The sequence below is a fragment of the Indicator indicator genome, chromosome 5 (assembly GCF_027791375.1).
Source record: "Indicator indicator isolate 239-I01 chromosome 5, UM_Iind_1.1, whole genome shotgun sequence".
Taxonomy (NCBI): Eukaryota; Metazoa; Chordata; class Aves; order Piciformes; family Indicatoridae; genus Indicator; species Indicator indicator.
Window position 1 is genome coordinate 18,198,326 of NC_072014.1, and position 18,065 is coordinate 18,216,390.

Below are 18,065 nucleotides of genomic sequence, written 5' to 3' on the forward strand. Positions count from 1 at the left end.
CAGAACCACCAAGAAATGTTCGTGTCTCAGATATTTCCAAGACTTCTATCACTCTGTCATGGAAGAAGCCAGCATTTGATGGTGGTAGTAAGATCACTGGATACATCGTAGAAAAACGTGATCTTCCAGATGGCAGGTGGACAAAAGCTAGCTTCACCAATGTTATTGAGACTCATTTCACAGTATCTGGTCTGACACAGAATTCCCGGTATGAATTCCGGGTCTTTGCAAAGAATGCCATCGGCTCCATTAGCAACCCCTCAGATATTGTAGGTCCTATCACATGTGTTGATACATATGGTAAGTGTTTCACAATGATACAACGTATTTGGTGGTGCTAGGAAGCTTAAAGGCAGCACTGTTAGGTAGAACTATAGTCTCTTAAATATGGAAGGCCAGTTTACAGGGATTAATTCAACATACTTGAATGACTGGGAACTACTTGGGTATGACTGTAATGCACAACTTTGTCTGTATCTGCATTTTTTAAGTCTTATACTGTATTTGTTATTTAAGCAATAGAGGAGTCTGCCCATGCCCAATGGCCAAAGTGGTTATATTTATACATGTGGCTGCCTTCTCCCCTTCTCCTGGTAGGATTAGATCTAACTTGTTCTAGGTTTATGATTTAAGTTATATGTGCTCTCTTTAATCTGTATTTATAAAATATCTGTAATTACTATCTTACATAAAGCACTACTATTATTTTATTAAATACAAGTCTAAAATAAGTATCTTTTTATCTTTTTTTTTTTAAGGCGCACCTGAAATTGATGTGCCACCAGAATACACAGAAGTAGTGAAATATAAAGCAGGAACTTCAGTTAAGCTAAAACTAGGCATCTCAGGCAAGCCTATACCCACAATTGAATGGTTCAAAAATGGCAATGAGATACAAACCAGTGCACTAGTGTCTATTGAAAACACAACAGAATTTGCCTCTGTACTCATCAAGGATGCAACTCGACTCAACAGTGGCACTTACGAACTAAAACTGAAGAATGCCATGGGTTCAGCAACAGCCCATGTTAGACTACAGATACTTGGTATGTCCTGAGGTATGACTTTATTATATTACTGAATGGTAATTCAATAATAAATACTTACTATCTTCTTTCTTCTACCTTCCACAGACAAGCCAGGACCACCAAGTGGACCAATACAGTTTAAGACAGTCACTGCTGAAAAGATTACAATAATGTGGGACCCACCAGCAGATGATGGTGGCGCACCTGTAACACACTACATTGTTGAAAAGCGGGAGACAAGTCGGGTTGTATGGTCTTTAATTTCTGAAAAACAGGAGAGTTGTATCATAACTACAACAAAACTCATCAAAGGCAATGAGTACGTGTTCCGTGTTCGTGGTGTGAACAAGTTTGGAATTGGTGATTCACTGGAGTCTGAACCCATTATAGCCAAAAATTCATTTGGTAAGAAACATTTAAAACAACTTATGCAGTTGAATCATCTTGTCTATTGTTTGTAAGTAAGGTGACACATATTTTTTTCATTCAGTTACACCTGGACCACCTAGTGTACCAGAAGTCACAATGATAACCAAGAATTCTATGACCGTTGTCTGGAATAGGCCTACTGTTGATGGAGGCAGTGAAATATCAGGATATTTTCTCGAGAAGCGTGACAAGAAGAGTTTGAGTTGGTTCAAGGTTACTAAAGAAACTATTCGGGACACCAGACAGAAAGTAACAGGTCTCATTGAAAACAGCGAATATCATTTCCGAGTGTGTGCTGTCAATGCAGCTGGACAAGGTCCATTCTCTGAAGCTTCTGACTTCTACAAAGCTACAGATCCTGTTGGTAAGATACAACACGCAGTAGTTCTAATTGGTTAGAAATCAGTGGACAATATGCAATTAGGATGGGGTTTATCCCTCTTTAGGATTAATTTTAACTATATGTGTCGGTGTGAGCTGAAATTCCCCCCCCACCGACAATAACCAGGCTAGCTCAGTCTGGAAGCAAATGAAAAGCTGTATTTACAAGCAGAGTCTAAAATCTACAGAGAAATGCAATGAATATGTACAAATATACAAAATTCACAACATTCACAAATATATACAATCAACAGAAAAAGCACAACCGATCTCCCTTTGCTTCCCCCCAAGGGGACCCTCCCAAAGGGGCCTCCCTCTCCCAGGAGCTTCCCCCCCAGACCCCCCTGGACAGAGAAGCAGAGTTAGTTAAACAGAAAGTTGTTAACTTAGCTGCCAAGGTCAGTACGTGTTATCTTCAGCCAGAAGAGAAGAAGAAACAGCAGCCAGACAGCCCAGCAACTGCCCCCACTGCCGAACGCAGAATGTGCCGAATGCCTACTTTGTTTTGGGTAATAGTTCTTAAACATTTCTATCTATCCAATGGAAGTGTTTAGAACAATCGTTATTTTGCTTTCTTACACCCAATAGTGACTTATTTACATTCTTTCACTTTCTCTGTTCTGAACTTTGCAAGGAAAAATTAAAAAGACAGTTTCAAACCGTCACACTATAGCTTCCAATCTATTTTTTCTCCCTAAACTGTCATTTACAGATAAGCCAGGCTCACCAACAAAGCTGAAAGTTGTGGACACAACCAAGACATCTGTCACCCTTGGCTGGATTAAACCTGCTTACGATGGAGGAAGTCCCATTACCAGCTATGTGGTGGAGAAAAGGGAAGGTGAAGAGCAAGAATGGACTGTAGTCAGTACTAAGGGAGAAGTGAGAACAACCGAGTATGTTGTATCACACCTTCAGCCAAGCGTCAATTATTATTTCCGTGTGTCTGCAATAAATTGTGCTGGACAAGGAGAGCCTATAGAAATGACAGAACCCATTCAAGCTAAAGATATTCTTGGTACTGTAATTTTTAGTCACTTACCATTTTTCTGGTTTGCTCAATTTTCAAATAATTTCCTATTTTACATTCCAAATCTATATTATTAATTTTTACTTATTTCCACAGTGGCACCAGAGATTGATCTGGATGTTGCTCTCCGGACCTCTATTGTTGCTAAAGCCGGTGAAGATGTGCAAATAATGATTCCATTCAAAGGAAGACCTCCTCCAACAGTTACATGGAGAAAGGGTGACAAGAATCTTGGGACCGATGAAAGATATATCATCCAGAACACAGAATCATCTACACTACTTACAATTCCTCAAGTGACCCGAAATGATACAGGAAAATACGTTCTTACAATTGAAAATGGAGTTGGAGAAGCAAAGTCATCATTTGTGAATGTAAAAGTACTTGACACACCATCTGCCTGCCAGAAGCTGCAGCTTAAGCATGTTTCTCGTGGCACAGTTACACTGGTATGGGAGCCACCTCTCATTAATGGTGGTTCTGAAATAACAAATTATGTTGTTGAAAAAAGAGATGCTACAAAGAGGGCCTGGTCAACTGTAACAACAAATTGCTCTCATACCACCTTTAAGCTAACTAACCTGTCAGAAAAGACTGCATTCTTTTTCCGTGTTCTTGCTGAAAATGAGATTGGACTGGGTGAACCTTGTGAGACATCTGAACCTGTGAAAGCTGCAGACATACCTGGACCTGTAAAAGACCTGGCCATGAAAGATTCTACAAAGACTTCTGTTAAATTGCAGTGGAGCAAACCCGACTATGATGGTGGTAGCATTATATCAGACTATATTATTGAAAAGAAATTGCAGGAAGAAAAAGAATGGACATATGCAGGCACAAGCAAGAGTTGTGAATTTGAAGTTGAAAAACTTAAAGAACTTTCTGTCATGGAATTCAGAGTCTTTGCTAAAAATGAAAAAGGCAAGAGTGACAGTGTTACCATTGGACCCATTACAGTGAAAGAACTTACAATAACACCGGAAGCTGACCTTTCTGATATTCCTGGAGGTCAAATTGCAGTAAGAATTGGACATAACCTGCACATTGAATTGCCCTATAAAGGTAAGCCTAAGCCATCAATGAGTTGGCTCAAGGACAATCTCCCTCTTAAAGAAACCGAACATCTTCGTTTCAAGAAAACTGAAAACAAGATAAGCTTAAGCATCAAGAATGTGAAAAAGGAGCATGGTGGCAAGTACACTTTAATTCTTGATAATGTAATTTCCAGAAAAACATTCACAATCACTGTCATCACTCTTGGCCCTCCATCTAAGCCAAAAGGACCTTTAAAACTAGATGAAATCAAAGCAGATAGTGTAGTTTTGTCATGGGAAGCTCCTGAAGATGATGGAGGAGGAGAAATTACTGGCTACAGTATTGAGAAGAGAGAAACTTCACAAATGAACTGGAAGCTGGTGTGTTCAAGTGCTGCAAGAACAACTTTCAAAGTACCAAACCTTGTGAAAGACACTGAATATCAGTTTAGAGTTCGTGCAGAAAACAGATATGGAGTGAGCCCACCTCTTGTCTCAGCAGATGTTGTGGCAAAGCATCAGTTTAGACCACCAGGTGCCCCAGGCAAGCCTGTTGTATACAATGTAACTGCTGATGGAATGACCATATCTTGGGATGCTCCTGTTTATGATGGTGGTTCAGAGATTATTGGATACCATGTTGAGAAGAAGGAAAGAAACAGTATTTTGTGGCAGAAGGTTAACGTTGCATTAATATCCAGCAGAGAATATAGGATTACTGGACTGACTGAGGGCCTGGATTACCAGTTCCAGGTGTATGCTGAAAACGCTGCAGGTCTAAGCCGAGCTAGCGAGCCAAGCAAGCATACTTTGGCAGTCTCTCCAGTGGGTGAGTGAATGATCAATCACTCATTCGAGAAAATTCTCATCTTGTAGCCTAAGCTGGGCAGTAATAAAAATAATTTAAAATTGTTTTCCTTTCAGATCCACCTGGTACTCCTGACTACATTGATGTCACCAGGGAAACTGTCACCCTTAAATGGACCCCTCCACTACGTGACGGAGGCAGTAAGATTGTGGCTTACAGCATTGAGAAACGGCAAGGCAGTGCAGACCGCTGGCTCAGGTGTAACTTTACTGATGTCAGTGAATGCCAGTATACTGTTACAGGACTCAGTCCAGGTGACCGATATGAATTCAGAGTGCTTGCAAGAAACGCTGTTGGCACAATCAGCCCACCATCACAGTCTTCAGGCTATATCATGACCAGAGATGAAAATGGTAAGAATAATTTCTTAATATGCCTATATTTGAGTACTGAAGCCAGCTAGAACTATTGGCTCTGCTGGTGGGAAATGGGAGGCTAAAGGGGGAAGAACATGTGACTGAGGTCCTCCCAGTCAACTCAGAACATCTCCATTTGTAGTCCAAGGTGGAAGGGCTGAAATTAAAGACCCAAATCTGGCATATATATGTAATCAATTGCTGAAAGGCATGGACACCCCACATTTGTGTTGAATGAGCAGCAGCAGCAGAGTTGTAAAGAAATTTTAAACTGTAATATTCTGATGCACTGAATAATTTAGACATGAAAACATGCCTCAAGTAGTTTGGCATACTGTGTAACAGAATATATTAACAGTGTTGTTCACTTACTGTTAACTGATGCATTATGTGCTTACAGGAAATACGTGTTTATAGTTCATATAATAACTGCTTTTTAGTGAAGATCATTTTCTTAGTGAAAGAATTCTAGATATAACTATTTTATAGTTAATACATTTTAAAAAGTAGCAAGAAAAACACTTATCTAGATGCGAACTGAATTGTTTTTTTTCCCTTTTTTCAGTTGCTCCAACAATTGAATTTGGCCCTGAGCACTTTGAAGGCCTTACTGTTAAAGCTGGAGAGAGCATTAGACTTAAAGCACTAATTAAAGGACGTCCAGTACCTAAAGTGACATGGTTTAAGGATGGTAAGGAGATTGAAAAAATAATGAATATAGAAATAACTACAGCTATTGGATACAGCACAATATTCATCAGAGATGCTACCCGGGATCATCGTGGAGTGTACACAGTAGAAGCCAAAAATGCATCAGGAACTAAACGAGAAGATATTACCTTCAGAGTACAAGGTACTACACTAAATAATTTCTACATGTTCTTTTAAAATAATATTTCATTCTAAGTGCCAGCAAATTATAACTCTAACTTTTCAAATTGCAGACACACCAGGAAAAGTTGGTGGACCAATACGATTCACAAACATCACTGGAGAAAAGGTCACATTATGGTGGGAGCCCCCAGCTAATGATGGTTGTGCTTCTATTTCCCATTATGTAATTGAAAAACGTGAAACTAGCAGGATTGCTTGGGCATTAGCTGAAGATAAATGTGAAGCCTGCAGCTACACAGCACTCAAACTAATTAAGGGCAATGAGTACCAGTTCCGTGTCTCTGCAGTGAACAAATTTGGAGTTGGCAGACCATTGGAATCTGATCCAGTTACTGCACAAATACCTTACAGTAAGTTTACAACCCACTCTGTAAAAAAACCTGTGGAGTTACCATCTTGTCTTTCTAATGACATTTTTCTGTTTTTTAGCTCTCCCTGATGCACCAGGAACTCCAGAGCCTACCAATGTAACAGGAGACAGCATCACACTCACATGGGCAAGACCAAAATCAGATGGTGGAAGCGAGATAAATGAGTATATTCTAGAAAGGAGAGAAAAGAAGAGCATGCGCTGGGTTAAAGTATCCAGTAAAAGGCCCATTACTGAGAACAGATACAGAGTAACTGGCCTTATTGAAGGCAATGAGTATGAATTCCATGTCATGGCTGAAAATGCTGCAGGAACAGGGCCTCCAAGTGATGTTTCAAGGCTCATTAAATGTAGAGAACCAGTCAGCCCACCAAGTGCTCCTAATGTTGTAAAGGTAACAGATACATCGAAGACTAGTGTAAGCTTAGAGTGGACCAAGCCAGTTTTTGATGGAGGCATGGAAATAATTGGGTACATCATTGAAATGTGCAAAGCTGATCTTGAAACATGGCAAAAAGTCAATGCAGAGACTGTTCTTGCTACTAAATATACCGTTGTTGACTTGGAGGCAGGAGAACACTACAAATTCAGAGTTAGTGCTGTGAATGGTGCTGGCAAAGGAGAAAGCTGCGAAGTTCCTGCTTCAGTCCAAACTGTGGACAGACTTTCTGCACCTGAAATTGATATTGATGCAAACTTCAAACAGACACATATTGTAAGAGCTGGTGCAAGCATTCGTCTGTTTATTGCTTTCTCTGGAAGACCTGTTCCCACAGCTGTGTGGTCTAAAGCAGATGCTAATCTTAGCTTGCGTGCTGATATTCAAACAACTGATTCATTCAGCACATTGACTGTGGAGGAATGCAATAGAAATGATGCTGGCAAGTATGTTTTTACTGTGGAAAACAACAGTGGAAGTAAGTCCATCACATTTACTGTCAAGGTTTTGGACACACCTGGCCCACCAGGTCCTATAACCTTTAAAGATGTATCTCGAGAATCTATTACTTTAATGTGGGATGCTCCTGTTCTGGATGGAGGTTCACGTATCCATCACTACATTGTGGAAAAACGGGATGCCAGCCGTCGTAGCTGGCAAGTGGTGAGTTCAAAATGCACTCGACAAATTTTTAAGGTCACTGATCTGGCAGAAGGTGTGCCGTACTACTACCGAGTGTCAGCAGAAAATGAATATGGTATAGGTGAACCCTGTGAATTAACAGAACCAGTCGTAGCCACGGAAGAACCTGCTCCACCTAAGAGACTAGACATTGTTGATACAACCAAATCTTCTGTGGTTTTAGCTTGGCTTAAACCTGATCATGATGGTGGTAGCCGTGTTACTGGATACCTTCTTGAAATGAAACAAAAAGGATCTGACTCCTGGATTGAAGCTGGACAAACTAAACAACTTACTTTCACTGTAGAAGGCCTTGTGGAGAACACTGAATACGAGTTCCGGGTCAAGGCAAAGAATGATGCTGGCTACAGTGAGCCAAGAGAAGCTTTCTCTTCTGTGGTTATTAAGGAGCCACAGATTGAACCAACAGCCGATCTCAGTGAAATAAGCAGACAGCTCATAACATGCAAGAGTGGAAGCACCTTTACTATTGATATACCAATCAGTGGGCGCCCAGCTCCAAAAGTGACATGGAAACTTGAGGAGATGAGGCTGAAGGAAACTGAGAGAGTGACCATCAAGACAACAAAAGACAGAACCACACTGATTGTAAAGGACAGTATGAGAGGTGACTCTGGTAAATACTACCTCACACTTGAAAACACTGCTGGTGTGAAAACATTTACTGTCACAGTGGTAGTCATAGGAAGGCCAGGTCCTGTCACTGGCCCAATTGAAATATCATCTGTCTCTGCTGAATCCTGTGTGTTGACCTGGAAAGAACCTGAAGATGACGGTGGCAGTGAAATTACAAACTACATTGTAGAAAAACGTGAATCTGGTACAACAGCATGGCAGCTAGTAAATTCCAGTGTGAAACGTACACAGATCAAAGTCACTCATCTCACAAAATACCAGGAGTACAGTTTCCGAGTAAGCTCAGAAAACAGATTTGGTGTGAGCAAACCCCTTGAATCAAAAACAGTAGTTGCTGAGCATCCATTTGGTAAGTGAAGCACTTTTCAAAATTAGTTCTTTTCCTCTGACAAAGGTTTTTGTAATAACTAACATTTTTCTCCTTTTTTTTTTTTTTTTGTTTAGTCCCACCAAGCCCACCTTCAAGGCCAGAAGTCTACTCTGTGTCTGCAACTGCCATGGCCATTCGCTGGGAGGAACCCTATCATGATGGTGGCAGCAAAGTCATTGGATATTGGGTTGAAAAGAAGGAGCGTAACACCATCCTTTGGGTGAAGGAGAACAAAATGCCGTGCTGTGAATGCAACTACAAAGTCACAGGACTGGTAGAAGGCCTAGAATACCAATTCAGAACCTATGCTCTAAATGCTGCAGGTGTTAGCAAAGCTAGTGAAGCTTCCAGACCTGTAGTGGCTCAAAATCCAGTTGGTAAGTAATTACTTTTAGATCTATGCCGCTATTTATGCCAAAATAGAATTGTGTCTCATTTTTTTGTTTTACTCCTCCAGATCCACCAGGAAGACCAGAAGTAACAGATGTCACAAGATCTTCAGTGTCACTGAGCTGGTCACCACCCCTTTATGATGGTGGAAGCAAAATTATCGGATACATTATAGAGCGTAAACCATATAGTGAATCTGGTGATGGACGCTGGCTGAAATGCAATTATACCATCGTGTCAGAAAACTCTTTTACTGTGACAGCTCTTGGTGAAGATGAAGCATATGAATTCCGTGTATTAGCAAAGAACGCTGCTGGTGTGATTAGTAAGGGATCTGAATCAACTGGTGCTGTCATTTGCAAAGATGAATACTGTAAGAAACATTCACTTACTTAGAACATCTGAAAACATAATGTTCTGGTTTTAGTACTGTCATGTAATTTGGTTTTGACCTCTCTCTTTTTTTTTTTTTTTTTTTTTTTTTTTTGTTCCTTATGACAGCACCACCAAAGGCTGAACTTGATGCCAGACTCCAAGGAGAAGTTGTGACCATTAGGGCTGGATCAGATCTTGTTCTCAATGCAGCTGTTGGTGGAAAACCAGAACCAAAAGTCATCTGGTCTAAAGGTGACAAGGAATTGGATCTATGTGAAAAGATATCTCTGCAATACACAAGCAAACGAGCCATCGCAATTATCAAGTACTGTGACAGAAGTGATAGCGGAAAATACACTTTGACAGTTAAAAATGCCAGTGGAATGAAACAAATTTCTGTTCTTGTCAAAGTGCTTGGTATGTATCTGATAATTAATATTGATGCTTTGTTTACTTAAAAAATACACATTCTTTGAAATGAGGGAAACGCTTTTCCTTAGCTACTGATAACAATACTTATTTTCATCTCTACCCAGATTCACCAGGCCCATGCTCAGGCAAAATCTCCATCAGCAGAGTAACAGAAGAGAAATGTACTCTGGCATGGAACATTCCTGAGGAAGATGGAGGTGCACAAATCACTCACTATATCGTAGAAAGGCGTGAAACCAGCAGACTTCACTGGGTTATTGTTGAGGCTGAATGCCAAAGTTTATCATGCGTAGTAACAAAACTTATTAAAAATAATGAATACATCTTCCGTGTGAGAGCGGTCAACAAATATGGACCAGGTGTTCCACTTGAAACAGAACCTGTGATTGCCAGGAATGCTTTCAGTGAGTGTTACTACCTTTTATTCTGCATCAAATTTTGTCTAATATTTCTCACTGATAAACAATTTTAAAATAATATTTTTTCTTTTCCCTTTAAAAAAAAAAAAACAAACACAACCACCACCCAAACAGCTATCCCAACACAGCCTGGTGCTCCTGAAGAAGTGAGTGTAGGCAAGGAACATATCATTATTCAGTGGATGCAACCAGAATCAGATGGTGGCAGTGAGATTAAAGACTATCTTGTGGACAAACGTGAAAGAAAAAGCCTGCGCTGGACACGAGTGAACAGAGATTACACTGTTTATGATACCAGACTGAAAGTCACTGGTCTTATGGAAGGCAGCCAGTACCAGTTCCGTGTCACTGCAGTGAATGCTGCTGGGAACAGTGAGCCTAGTGAAGCTTCGCAATACATGTTATGTAAAGAGCCATCATGTAAGTTACCACATTTAAAACATATTTCAATATTTACTTAGAATAATGGAATAAACTTAAAACCAGTTATAGCTAATTTTAAATCTATTTCATGGCATTAGCTGTTTAGAAATTGTTTTTAACGGCAAAATGTTTTCTGCACCAATGAGAAATGCATTTTCTTGTTTTTCAAAGATACTCCTGCACCACCTTCGGCTCCAAGAGTTGTGGATACTACAATGCACAGCATAAGTTTAGCATGGTCAAAGCCCACATATGATGGTGGTGCTGACATCTTAGGCTATGTTCTTGAAATGAAAGAAGAAGGTACTGAACAGTGGTATAGACCACATACAACTGCCACTCTGAGGAATCCTGAGTTCACCGTGACTGGTCTTAAAACAAGCCAGAAATATCAGTTCAGAGTTGCTGCTACAAATGTGAATGGAATGAGTGAATTCAGTGAATCATCAGCAGAAATCGAACCTGTGGAAAGAATAGGTAACTTGAAAACAATATGCATTTAAAGGAATAATTATGTTTTCCTTTAGAACTACTAAAAGGTCAATTAATTCCCTGTTTCTTACACCTGTTAACAGAAACTCCTGAACTTGAGCTTGCTGATGATCTGAAGAGAACAGTGACAGTCAGAGCTGGCGGTTCCCTACGCTTAATGGTCTCCGTATCTGGCAGACCTGCTCCTGTAATTACATGGAGCAAGCAGGGTGTTGATCTTGTAAGCCGAGCTATTATTGATACTACAGACAGCTACACACTGCTCATTGTGGACAAAGTTAATCGGTATGATGCTGGAAAATACGTCATTGAGGCTGAAAATCAATCAGGAAAAAAATCTGCAACTATTTCTGTAAAAGTATATGGTAAGCACTGCTACAATTGTACATGAGTGTTACATTAATCACAGTGCACATTACTTAGAAATAGGAAAGGTGTTGGATTCCAAAGGAAGTCTGCAGTTTAAATAAGATGAGAATGTTTGGGAAGTCAGAGAAACAATCTAATCCAAAAGAAAATGCAATAAATTAGCTGTGCTAATTTATAAATCAAATCCCAGCACTGTTTTGTATGCAGCCATGGGTATTGACTGTAAAAGGAAAGGAGCCAAAAGGAAAATATTTTTTTTTCTCCTGTTTTAGACACACCTGGTCCACCAGCTGCAGTGAGAATTAAGGAAGTATCAAGAGATTCTGTGACACTTACTTGGGATATTCCAACCATTGATGGTGGAGCTCCGGTCAACAATTATATAATTGAGAAACGTGAAGCTTCAATGAGAGCATACAAGACTGTCACTACAAAATGCAGCAAAACATTTTATAGAATAACTGGCCTTCTAGAAGGAGCTTTGTATTACTTCAGAGTACTACCAGAAAATATTTATGGCATTGGTGAAGCTTGTGAAACATCTGATGCAGTACTAGTATCTGATGTCCCCATGGTACCACAAAAGCTTGAAGTGATTGACACCACAAAATCCACTGTTACTCTTGCTTGGGAAAAACCACCACATGATGGTGGCAGCAGATTGACTGGCTATGTTATTGAGGCCAGCAAAGCTGGAACAGAAAGATGGTTGAAGGTAGTCACACTCAAGCCTACTGTCTATGAGCATACAATTATCTCTCTCAATGAAGGTGAACAGTACTTGTTCAGGGTCAGAGCACAGAATCAGAAGGGTATGTCAGAACCACGAGAGATTGTCACAGCAGTGACAGTACAAGACCAAAAAGGTAGGTATCTACTGTCAAAATTAACAGGTGAATCTTACACCAAATAAATGTGATATTTATAAGACAGATATTTAAAATATTTATTATTTGCTTTTCTTAGTTCTACCAAGAATTGACTTGGCTGGAATACCTCAGAAGACAATTCATGTACCTGCTGGCAAGCCCATTGAGTTAGCTATTCCAATTGAAGGACGACCACCTCCTGCTGCATCTTGGTTCTTTGCTGGTACAAAACTAAAAGAATCAGAACGCATCAAAATAGAGACTGCTGCCAAAATGGCTAAATTAACTGTGCGTGAGACCACCATACATGACACTGGAGAGTACACACTTGAACTGAAGAACACAACTGGAACAGTTACTGATACTGTAAAGATTATAATCCTTGGTAAGTATTCATGAAATAATTGTTCATGATCTTTTTCCATCTGAACTTCACTACATTGCCAATACAATTCCTTTTCACTGCTTCTTTTTTTTTTTTTTTCCCCTAGATAAACCTGGACCACCTGTTGGACCTATAAGAATTGATGAAGTTGATGCAAACTATGTAACCATCTCCTGGGAGCCACCTGAACTGGATGGTGGAGCTACACTTAGCGGCTACGTGGTAGAACAGCGCGATGCTCACCGTCCTGGATGGCTGCCAGTTTCAGAGTCAGTAACCAGGACAACGTTTAAGTTCACCAGACTTGTGGAAGGTGCAGAATATGTGTTCCGTGTGGCCGCTACAAACCGCTTTGGGATTGGATCTTATCTGCAGTCTGAAATAATAGAATGCAAGAGCAGAATCCGTAAGTCTGAATTTTTGCTTATTCTCTACTTTTCAAATAAAAATAAATATTTAAATGGGCTTATATATCTACACATAGGTAAGATTTTTCCAGACCATAGAATGCCAGGTTGAAAGAGACCTCCAGGATCATTTGGCCCAACCTTTCTAGGTAATAGTACAGTTTAAATGAGATGGCCCAGCACTCTGTCAATCTGAGTCTTAAAACTGACCATTGTAAGAGAATCCACTACTTTCCTTGGGAGATTATTCCAATGTCTAACTGTTCTCATTGTGAAAAATTTTCTCCTGGGGTGCAATTGGAATCTGCTCAGGAGTAACTTGTACCCGTTACCCCTTGTCTTTTCTATGTGACTAATCGTAAAAAGGGAGTCTCTATCTTCTTGGTAGCCACACTTTATGTACTGGTACATAGCAATAAGGTCTCCCCTCAGCCTTCCCTTCTCAAGGTTGAACAAACCCAGTTCTCTCAGCATTTCCTATGGCAGGTGGTCCAGTCCACTGATCATTCTCATGGCCCTTCTCTGGACACTTTCTGGCCTGTCCACATCTTGTCTTTTATTTTTTTTGTATAGTGGGGACCAAAACTGTAGGCAGTCCTCCAGGTATGGCCTGACAAGCACTGAGTAGAGTGGGAGAATGACTTCTTATCTCTGTTGGTGATGCCCTTCTTGATGCAACTTGGCATCCTGTTGTCTTGCTTGCTGCAGCACACTGTTCACTCATGTTGATCTTGTCCACAAAAAGCCCTTTCCACAGGGCTGCTCTCCAGCCAGGTGGATCTCAGTCTGAGATGCACTCCGGGGTTATGTATTCCCAGGTTCAAGACCCTACGTTTGTCCCCATTGAACTTCATAAGGTTCTTGCTACCCTACTCCATCAGCCTGTCCAGGTCTTCCTGGAGGATGGCTCTCCCTTCTGGAGTGTGAACTTCCCTACTCATTTTGGCAAGTTACTTGTTGTAAAAGGCAGTCAGGTTTGTCAAGCGCAATTTGTCCCTGGTGAATTCACGCTAGCTTTTCCCAATCAGATGCTTCAGTTTATCTGTGACAGTCCCCAGGAGAATGTTTCTTTCCTTTTGCCAAATAAAATGGTGGATTAAGATGCACAGTAGTCTTGTTATATTTCCAGAGAAAAATGCCATCCATAGAGCTGTATAGGTATTCTAGATGGACTGCACAGAACTTGGATGGTAAACTTGGATTTTCTGCTCAGGTGTATCATTAGCCTCAAAAAAACCAATGCTGTACCCCATTACAAAAACAGAAATATTTTACTGACCTAGTTTGTAAAGTACTTTGATCTGCTGGTAAAAAGAGTTTGGCAGGACATTGATGTTACATCATCACTCACAATACATTGCATTTTACTAATGTGTAGAAGTATTTGACAGTTTCTTCACTAATTCTGTGTTATGCTTTTACAGGCATTCCTGGTCCTCCTGGCACTCCAGAAGTGTTTGATATCTCTAGAGATGGCATGACATTAACTTGGTATCCTCCAGAAGATGACGGTGACTCACAGATCACCGGTTACATTGTGGAACGCAAAGAAGTTAGAGCAGATAGATGGATCCGTGTAAATAAAGTTCCAGTCACTATGACTCGTTACCGTTCCACTGGGTTGGTTGAAGGATTAGAATACGAACACAGAGTCACAGCAATCAATGCCAGAGGCACAGGGAAACCCAGCCGTCCTTCTAAGTCTGCTGTTGCCAGAGATCCGATTGGTAAATAATTCCCTACAGAAATTGATCACATTATGACAGAAAAGAATGATACTAGTAAATTTTTTTTTTCTGATTTTCGTTCTGAGTTTTCCTGTATCAATCCTATAGACTTAATACAGATCATATGTTGCAAGTTATGCAAGTTGTTATGTATTTTAAATATTAATTTAAAAACATTCCAACTCCATATGATTTGTTCTTCCAGCTCCTCCAGGTAAACCTCAGAATCCAAGAGTCACTGATACTACAAGAACATCTGTCTCTCTGGCTTGGAGCCCACCAGAAGATGAAGGTGGTTCTAAAGTTACTGGCTACTTAATTGAAATGCAGAAGGTTGATCAATTTGAATGGACCAAATGCAATACCACACCAACCAAGATTCGTGAATACACTTTGACACATCTTCCCCAGGGTGCAGAGTACAGATTCCGTGTGCTAGCCTGTAATGCTGGTGGGCCAGGAGAACCTGCTGATGTGCCAGGAACGGTTAAAATAACAGAAATGCTTGGTAAGATATTTGAAGTCCTAGCTCTCTTTGAAAACTGCCTAGACCAGTTATGATTTTGTCTGTAAAAGGGACATAGCATGACGTGTTAATTTTGTTTACAGAATATCCTGACTATGAACTTGATGAAAAATACCAGGAAGGTGTCATGGTGAGACAAGGTGGAGTTATCAGGCTTACAATACCCATCAAGGGTAAGCCCATCCCAATATGTAAATGGACGAAAGAAGGACTTGACATCAGCAAGAGGGCCATGATTGCAACATCTGACACTCATACAGAACTTGTGATCAAAGATGCAGAAAGAGAAGATTCAGGCACCTATGACTTGGCACTTGAAAACAAGTGTGGCAAAAAAGCTGTATATATTAAAGTCAGAGTGATTGGCATTCCAAATCCACCAGAAGGGCCGCTTGAGTATGATGATATACAAGCTCGTTCTGTCAGAGTAAGCTGGAGACCTCCTACAGATGATGGTGGTGCAGATATCCTTGGTTATATCGTTGAGAGACGAGAAGTACCAAAGACTGCCTGGTACACTGTTGACTCTAGAGTGAAAGGGACATCACTAGTGGTGAAGGGGCTCAAAGAAAATGTGGAATATCACTTCCGTGTGTCTGCTGAAAATCATTTTGGTATTAGCAAGTCTCTCAAATCTGAAGAAGCAGCAGTACCAAAGACACCTCTAAGTAAGTCCCTTTTCAGATTTATTTGCAAGTAATTTTTAACTATGGTTCTAAAAAGTGCAACATTAACATATACTACTATTTATATTAATTTTTGTTCTTATAATTATTAATAGATCCTCCAGAGCCTCCAAACAGCCCACCCGAGGTGCTTGATGTTACAAAGAGTTCTGTCAACTTGTCCTGGGCCAGACCTAAAGATGATGGTGGTTCTCGTGTAACTGGCTACTACATTGAACGTAAAGAGACATCTACAGAAAAATGGGTCCGGCACAATAAGACACAGATTACCACTACAATGTACACAGTCACAGGACTTGTTCCAGATGCTGAATACCAATTTCGTATCATTGCTCAAAACGACATCGGTGAAAGTGAAGCAAGTCCTGCTTCTGAACCAGTTGTATGCAAGGATCCATTTGGTAAGAAAACGCTTGCATTAACATATCTTCTTAAAAACCACTTGGTGCATTTAAAGAGAAATTTATTTTCTGTATCTATTTTAATTTTCAGACAAACCAAGCCAACCTGGAGAAATTGAGATCACTTCTATATTTAAGGACAGCATTACGTTAGAATGGGAACGACCTGAAAGCGATGGTGGCAAAGAGATCCTTGGCTATTGGGTTGAATATCGCCAGTCTGGAGAAAGCACCTGGAAAAAATGCAATAAAGAACGCATCAAGGACAGGCAGTTTACAGTAGGAGGTTTACTGGAGGCTACAGAATATGAGTTCCGTGTTTTTGCAGAAAATCAGACTGGCCTCAGCAGACCTCGAAGGACAGCAATGGCAGTGAAAACTAAACTCACCTGTAAGCAGAAATATATTGTTTTATTTGCTGTGATATTGGGATTTGCTGTGTCATAAACCACATTGCTGCATTGTTTGACATGTTATTTGCCAACATGACTGTCCTCAAGCACAGTCTTGCAAGTATGAGAGGCAGAAGTATAAATGAAAAATAATTTTTAGTAATACAGCAATAGAGGAATATTTCATAGTAATCCCTCATAATTTGTACATTTTCTGTGTTGTAGCTGGAGAAGCACCTGCCATTAAAAAAGAAATGCAGGATGTTACAACCAAACTGGGTGAAGCAGCTCAGCTGACATGCCAGATTGTCGGGAGACCCTTGCCTGATATCAAATGGTACCGCTTTGGCAAAGAATTGGTGCAAAGCCGAAAATACAAAATGTCATCTGATGGACGCAATCATACACTGACAGTAATGACAGATGAACAAGAGGATGAAGGTCTCTACACTTGCATGGCTACTAATGACGTTGGAGAAATCGAAACTAGTGGCAAGTTATTATTGCAGGCCCCTCCCCAGTTCCATCCTGGCTTCCCACTGAAAGAGAAATACTATGCAGGTGCAGGTGGCACCCTTCGCCTTCACGTTGTGTATATTGGCCGACCAGTGCCAGCAATAACTTGGTTCCACGGCAACAAACCTTTGAGAGGATCAGAAACGGTCACTATTGAGAACACAGAACATTATACTCATCTTGCTATTAAGAATGTTCAGCACAAGTCTCATGCTGGAAAGTACAAAGTGCAACTCAGTAACACATTTGGAACAGTTGACACTGTACTGAATGTGGAAATACAAGGTAATTATTTTCAGCATTTTTGTCACTGTTCTCAAACATTAACTGGCAAAAGAACTAAAAATATCCTGCCTTTCTGTTACAGATAAGCCAGATAAACCAGAAGGACCAATTGTTATAGAGTCTATTCTGAAGAATTCTGTGGTGATAAGCTGGAAGCCACCAGAGGATGATGGAGGTGCTATGATAACAAATTACATCATAGAGAAACGTGAAGCCAAGGAAGGAGCAGAATGGCAGCTTGTCTCTTCAAGCATTTCAGGCACAACCTGTAGAATTGCTAACCTAACTGAAAATGCAGGCTATTATTTCCGTGTTTCTGCTCAGAATATGTATGGCATTAGTGAAGCACTGGAGGTTTCTTCAGTTGTTGTTATGAAGCCTCCATTTGGTAAGTGATCATCAAAATAACACTTTTTCTATGCCCCTGTAATTAA

At 40.3% G+C, this 18,065-nt stretch overlaps 1 protein-coding gene across 1 annotated transcript in view; it reads left to right on the forward strand.

Moving 5' to 3' along the window:
- TTN (titin) overlaps window positions 1-18,065 on the forward strand; it is a 242,357-nt gene that overhangs the window by 214,787 nt on the left and 9,505 nt on the right. The window contains exons 227-253 of the mRNA XM_054381468.1: window positions 4-300; window positions 759-1,046; window positions 1,134-1,433; window positions 1,519-1,821; window positions 2,551-2,856; window positions 2,965-4,731; window positions 4,827-5,123; window positions 5,692-5,979; window positions 6,071-6,370; window positions 6,450-8,516; window positions 8,612-8,914; window positions 8,995-9,300; window positions 9,429-9,719; window positions 9,839-10,138; window positions 10,268-10,573; window positions 10,748-11,053; window positions 11,152-11,433; window positions 11,710-12,303; window positions 12,404-12,691; window positions 12,798-13,097; window positions 14,523-14,825; window positions 15,031-15,333; window positions 15,435-16,019; window positions 16,133-16,438; window positions 16,530-16,829; window positions 17,056-17,631; window positions 17,714-18,019. Of these exons, the coding sequence (XP_054237443.1) occupies window positions 4-300; window positions 759-1,046; window positions 1,134-1,433; window positions 1,519-1,821; window positions 2,551-2,856; window positions 2,965-4,731; window positions 4,827-5,123; window positions 5,692-5,979; window positions 6,071-6,370; window positions 6,450-8,516; window positions 8,612-8,914; window positions 8,995-9,300; window positions 9,429-9,719; window positions 9,839-10,138; window positions 10,268-10,573; window positions 10,748-11,053; window positions 11,152-11,433; window positions 11,710-12,303; window positions 12,404-12,691; window positions 12,798-13,097; window positions 14,523-14,825; window positions 15,031-15,333; window positions 15,435-16,019; window positions 16,133-16,438; window positions 16,530-16,829; window positions 17,056-17,631; window positions 17,714-18,019 (12,168 nt within the window). The remainder of the gene's footprint in view (window positions 1-3; window positions 301-758; window positions 1,047-1,133; window positions 1,434-1,518; window positions 1,822-2,550; window positions 2,857-2,964; window positions 4,732-4,826; window positions 5,124-5,691; window positions 5,980-6,070; window positions 6,371-6,449; window positions 8,517-8,611; window positions 8,915-8,994; window positions 9,301-9,428; window positions 9,720-9,838; window positions 10,139-10,267; window positions 10,574-10,747; window positions 11,054-11,151; window positions 11,434-11,709; window positions 12,304-12,403; window positions 12,692-12,797; window positions 13,098-14,522; window positions 14,826-15,030; window positions 15,334-15,434; window positions 16,020-16,132; window positions 16,439-16,529; window positions 16,830-17,055; window positions 17,632-17,713; window positions 18,020-18,065) is intronic.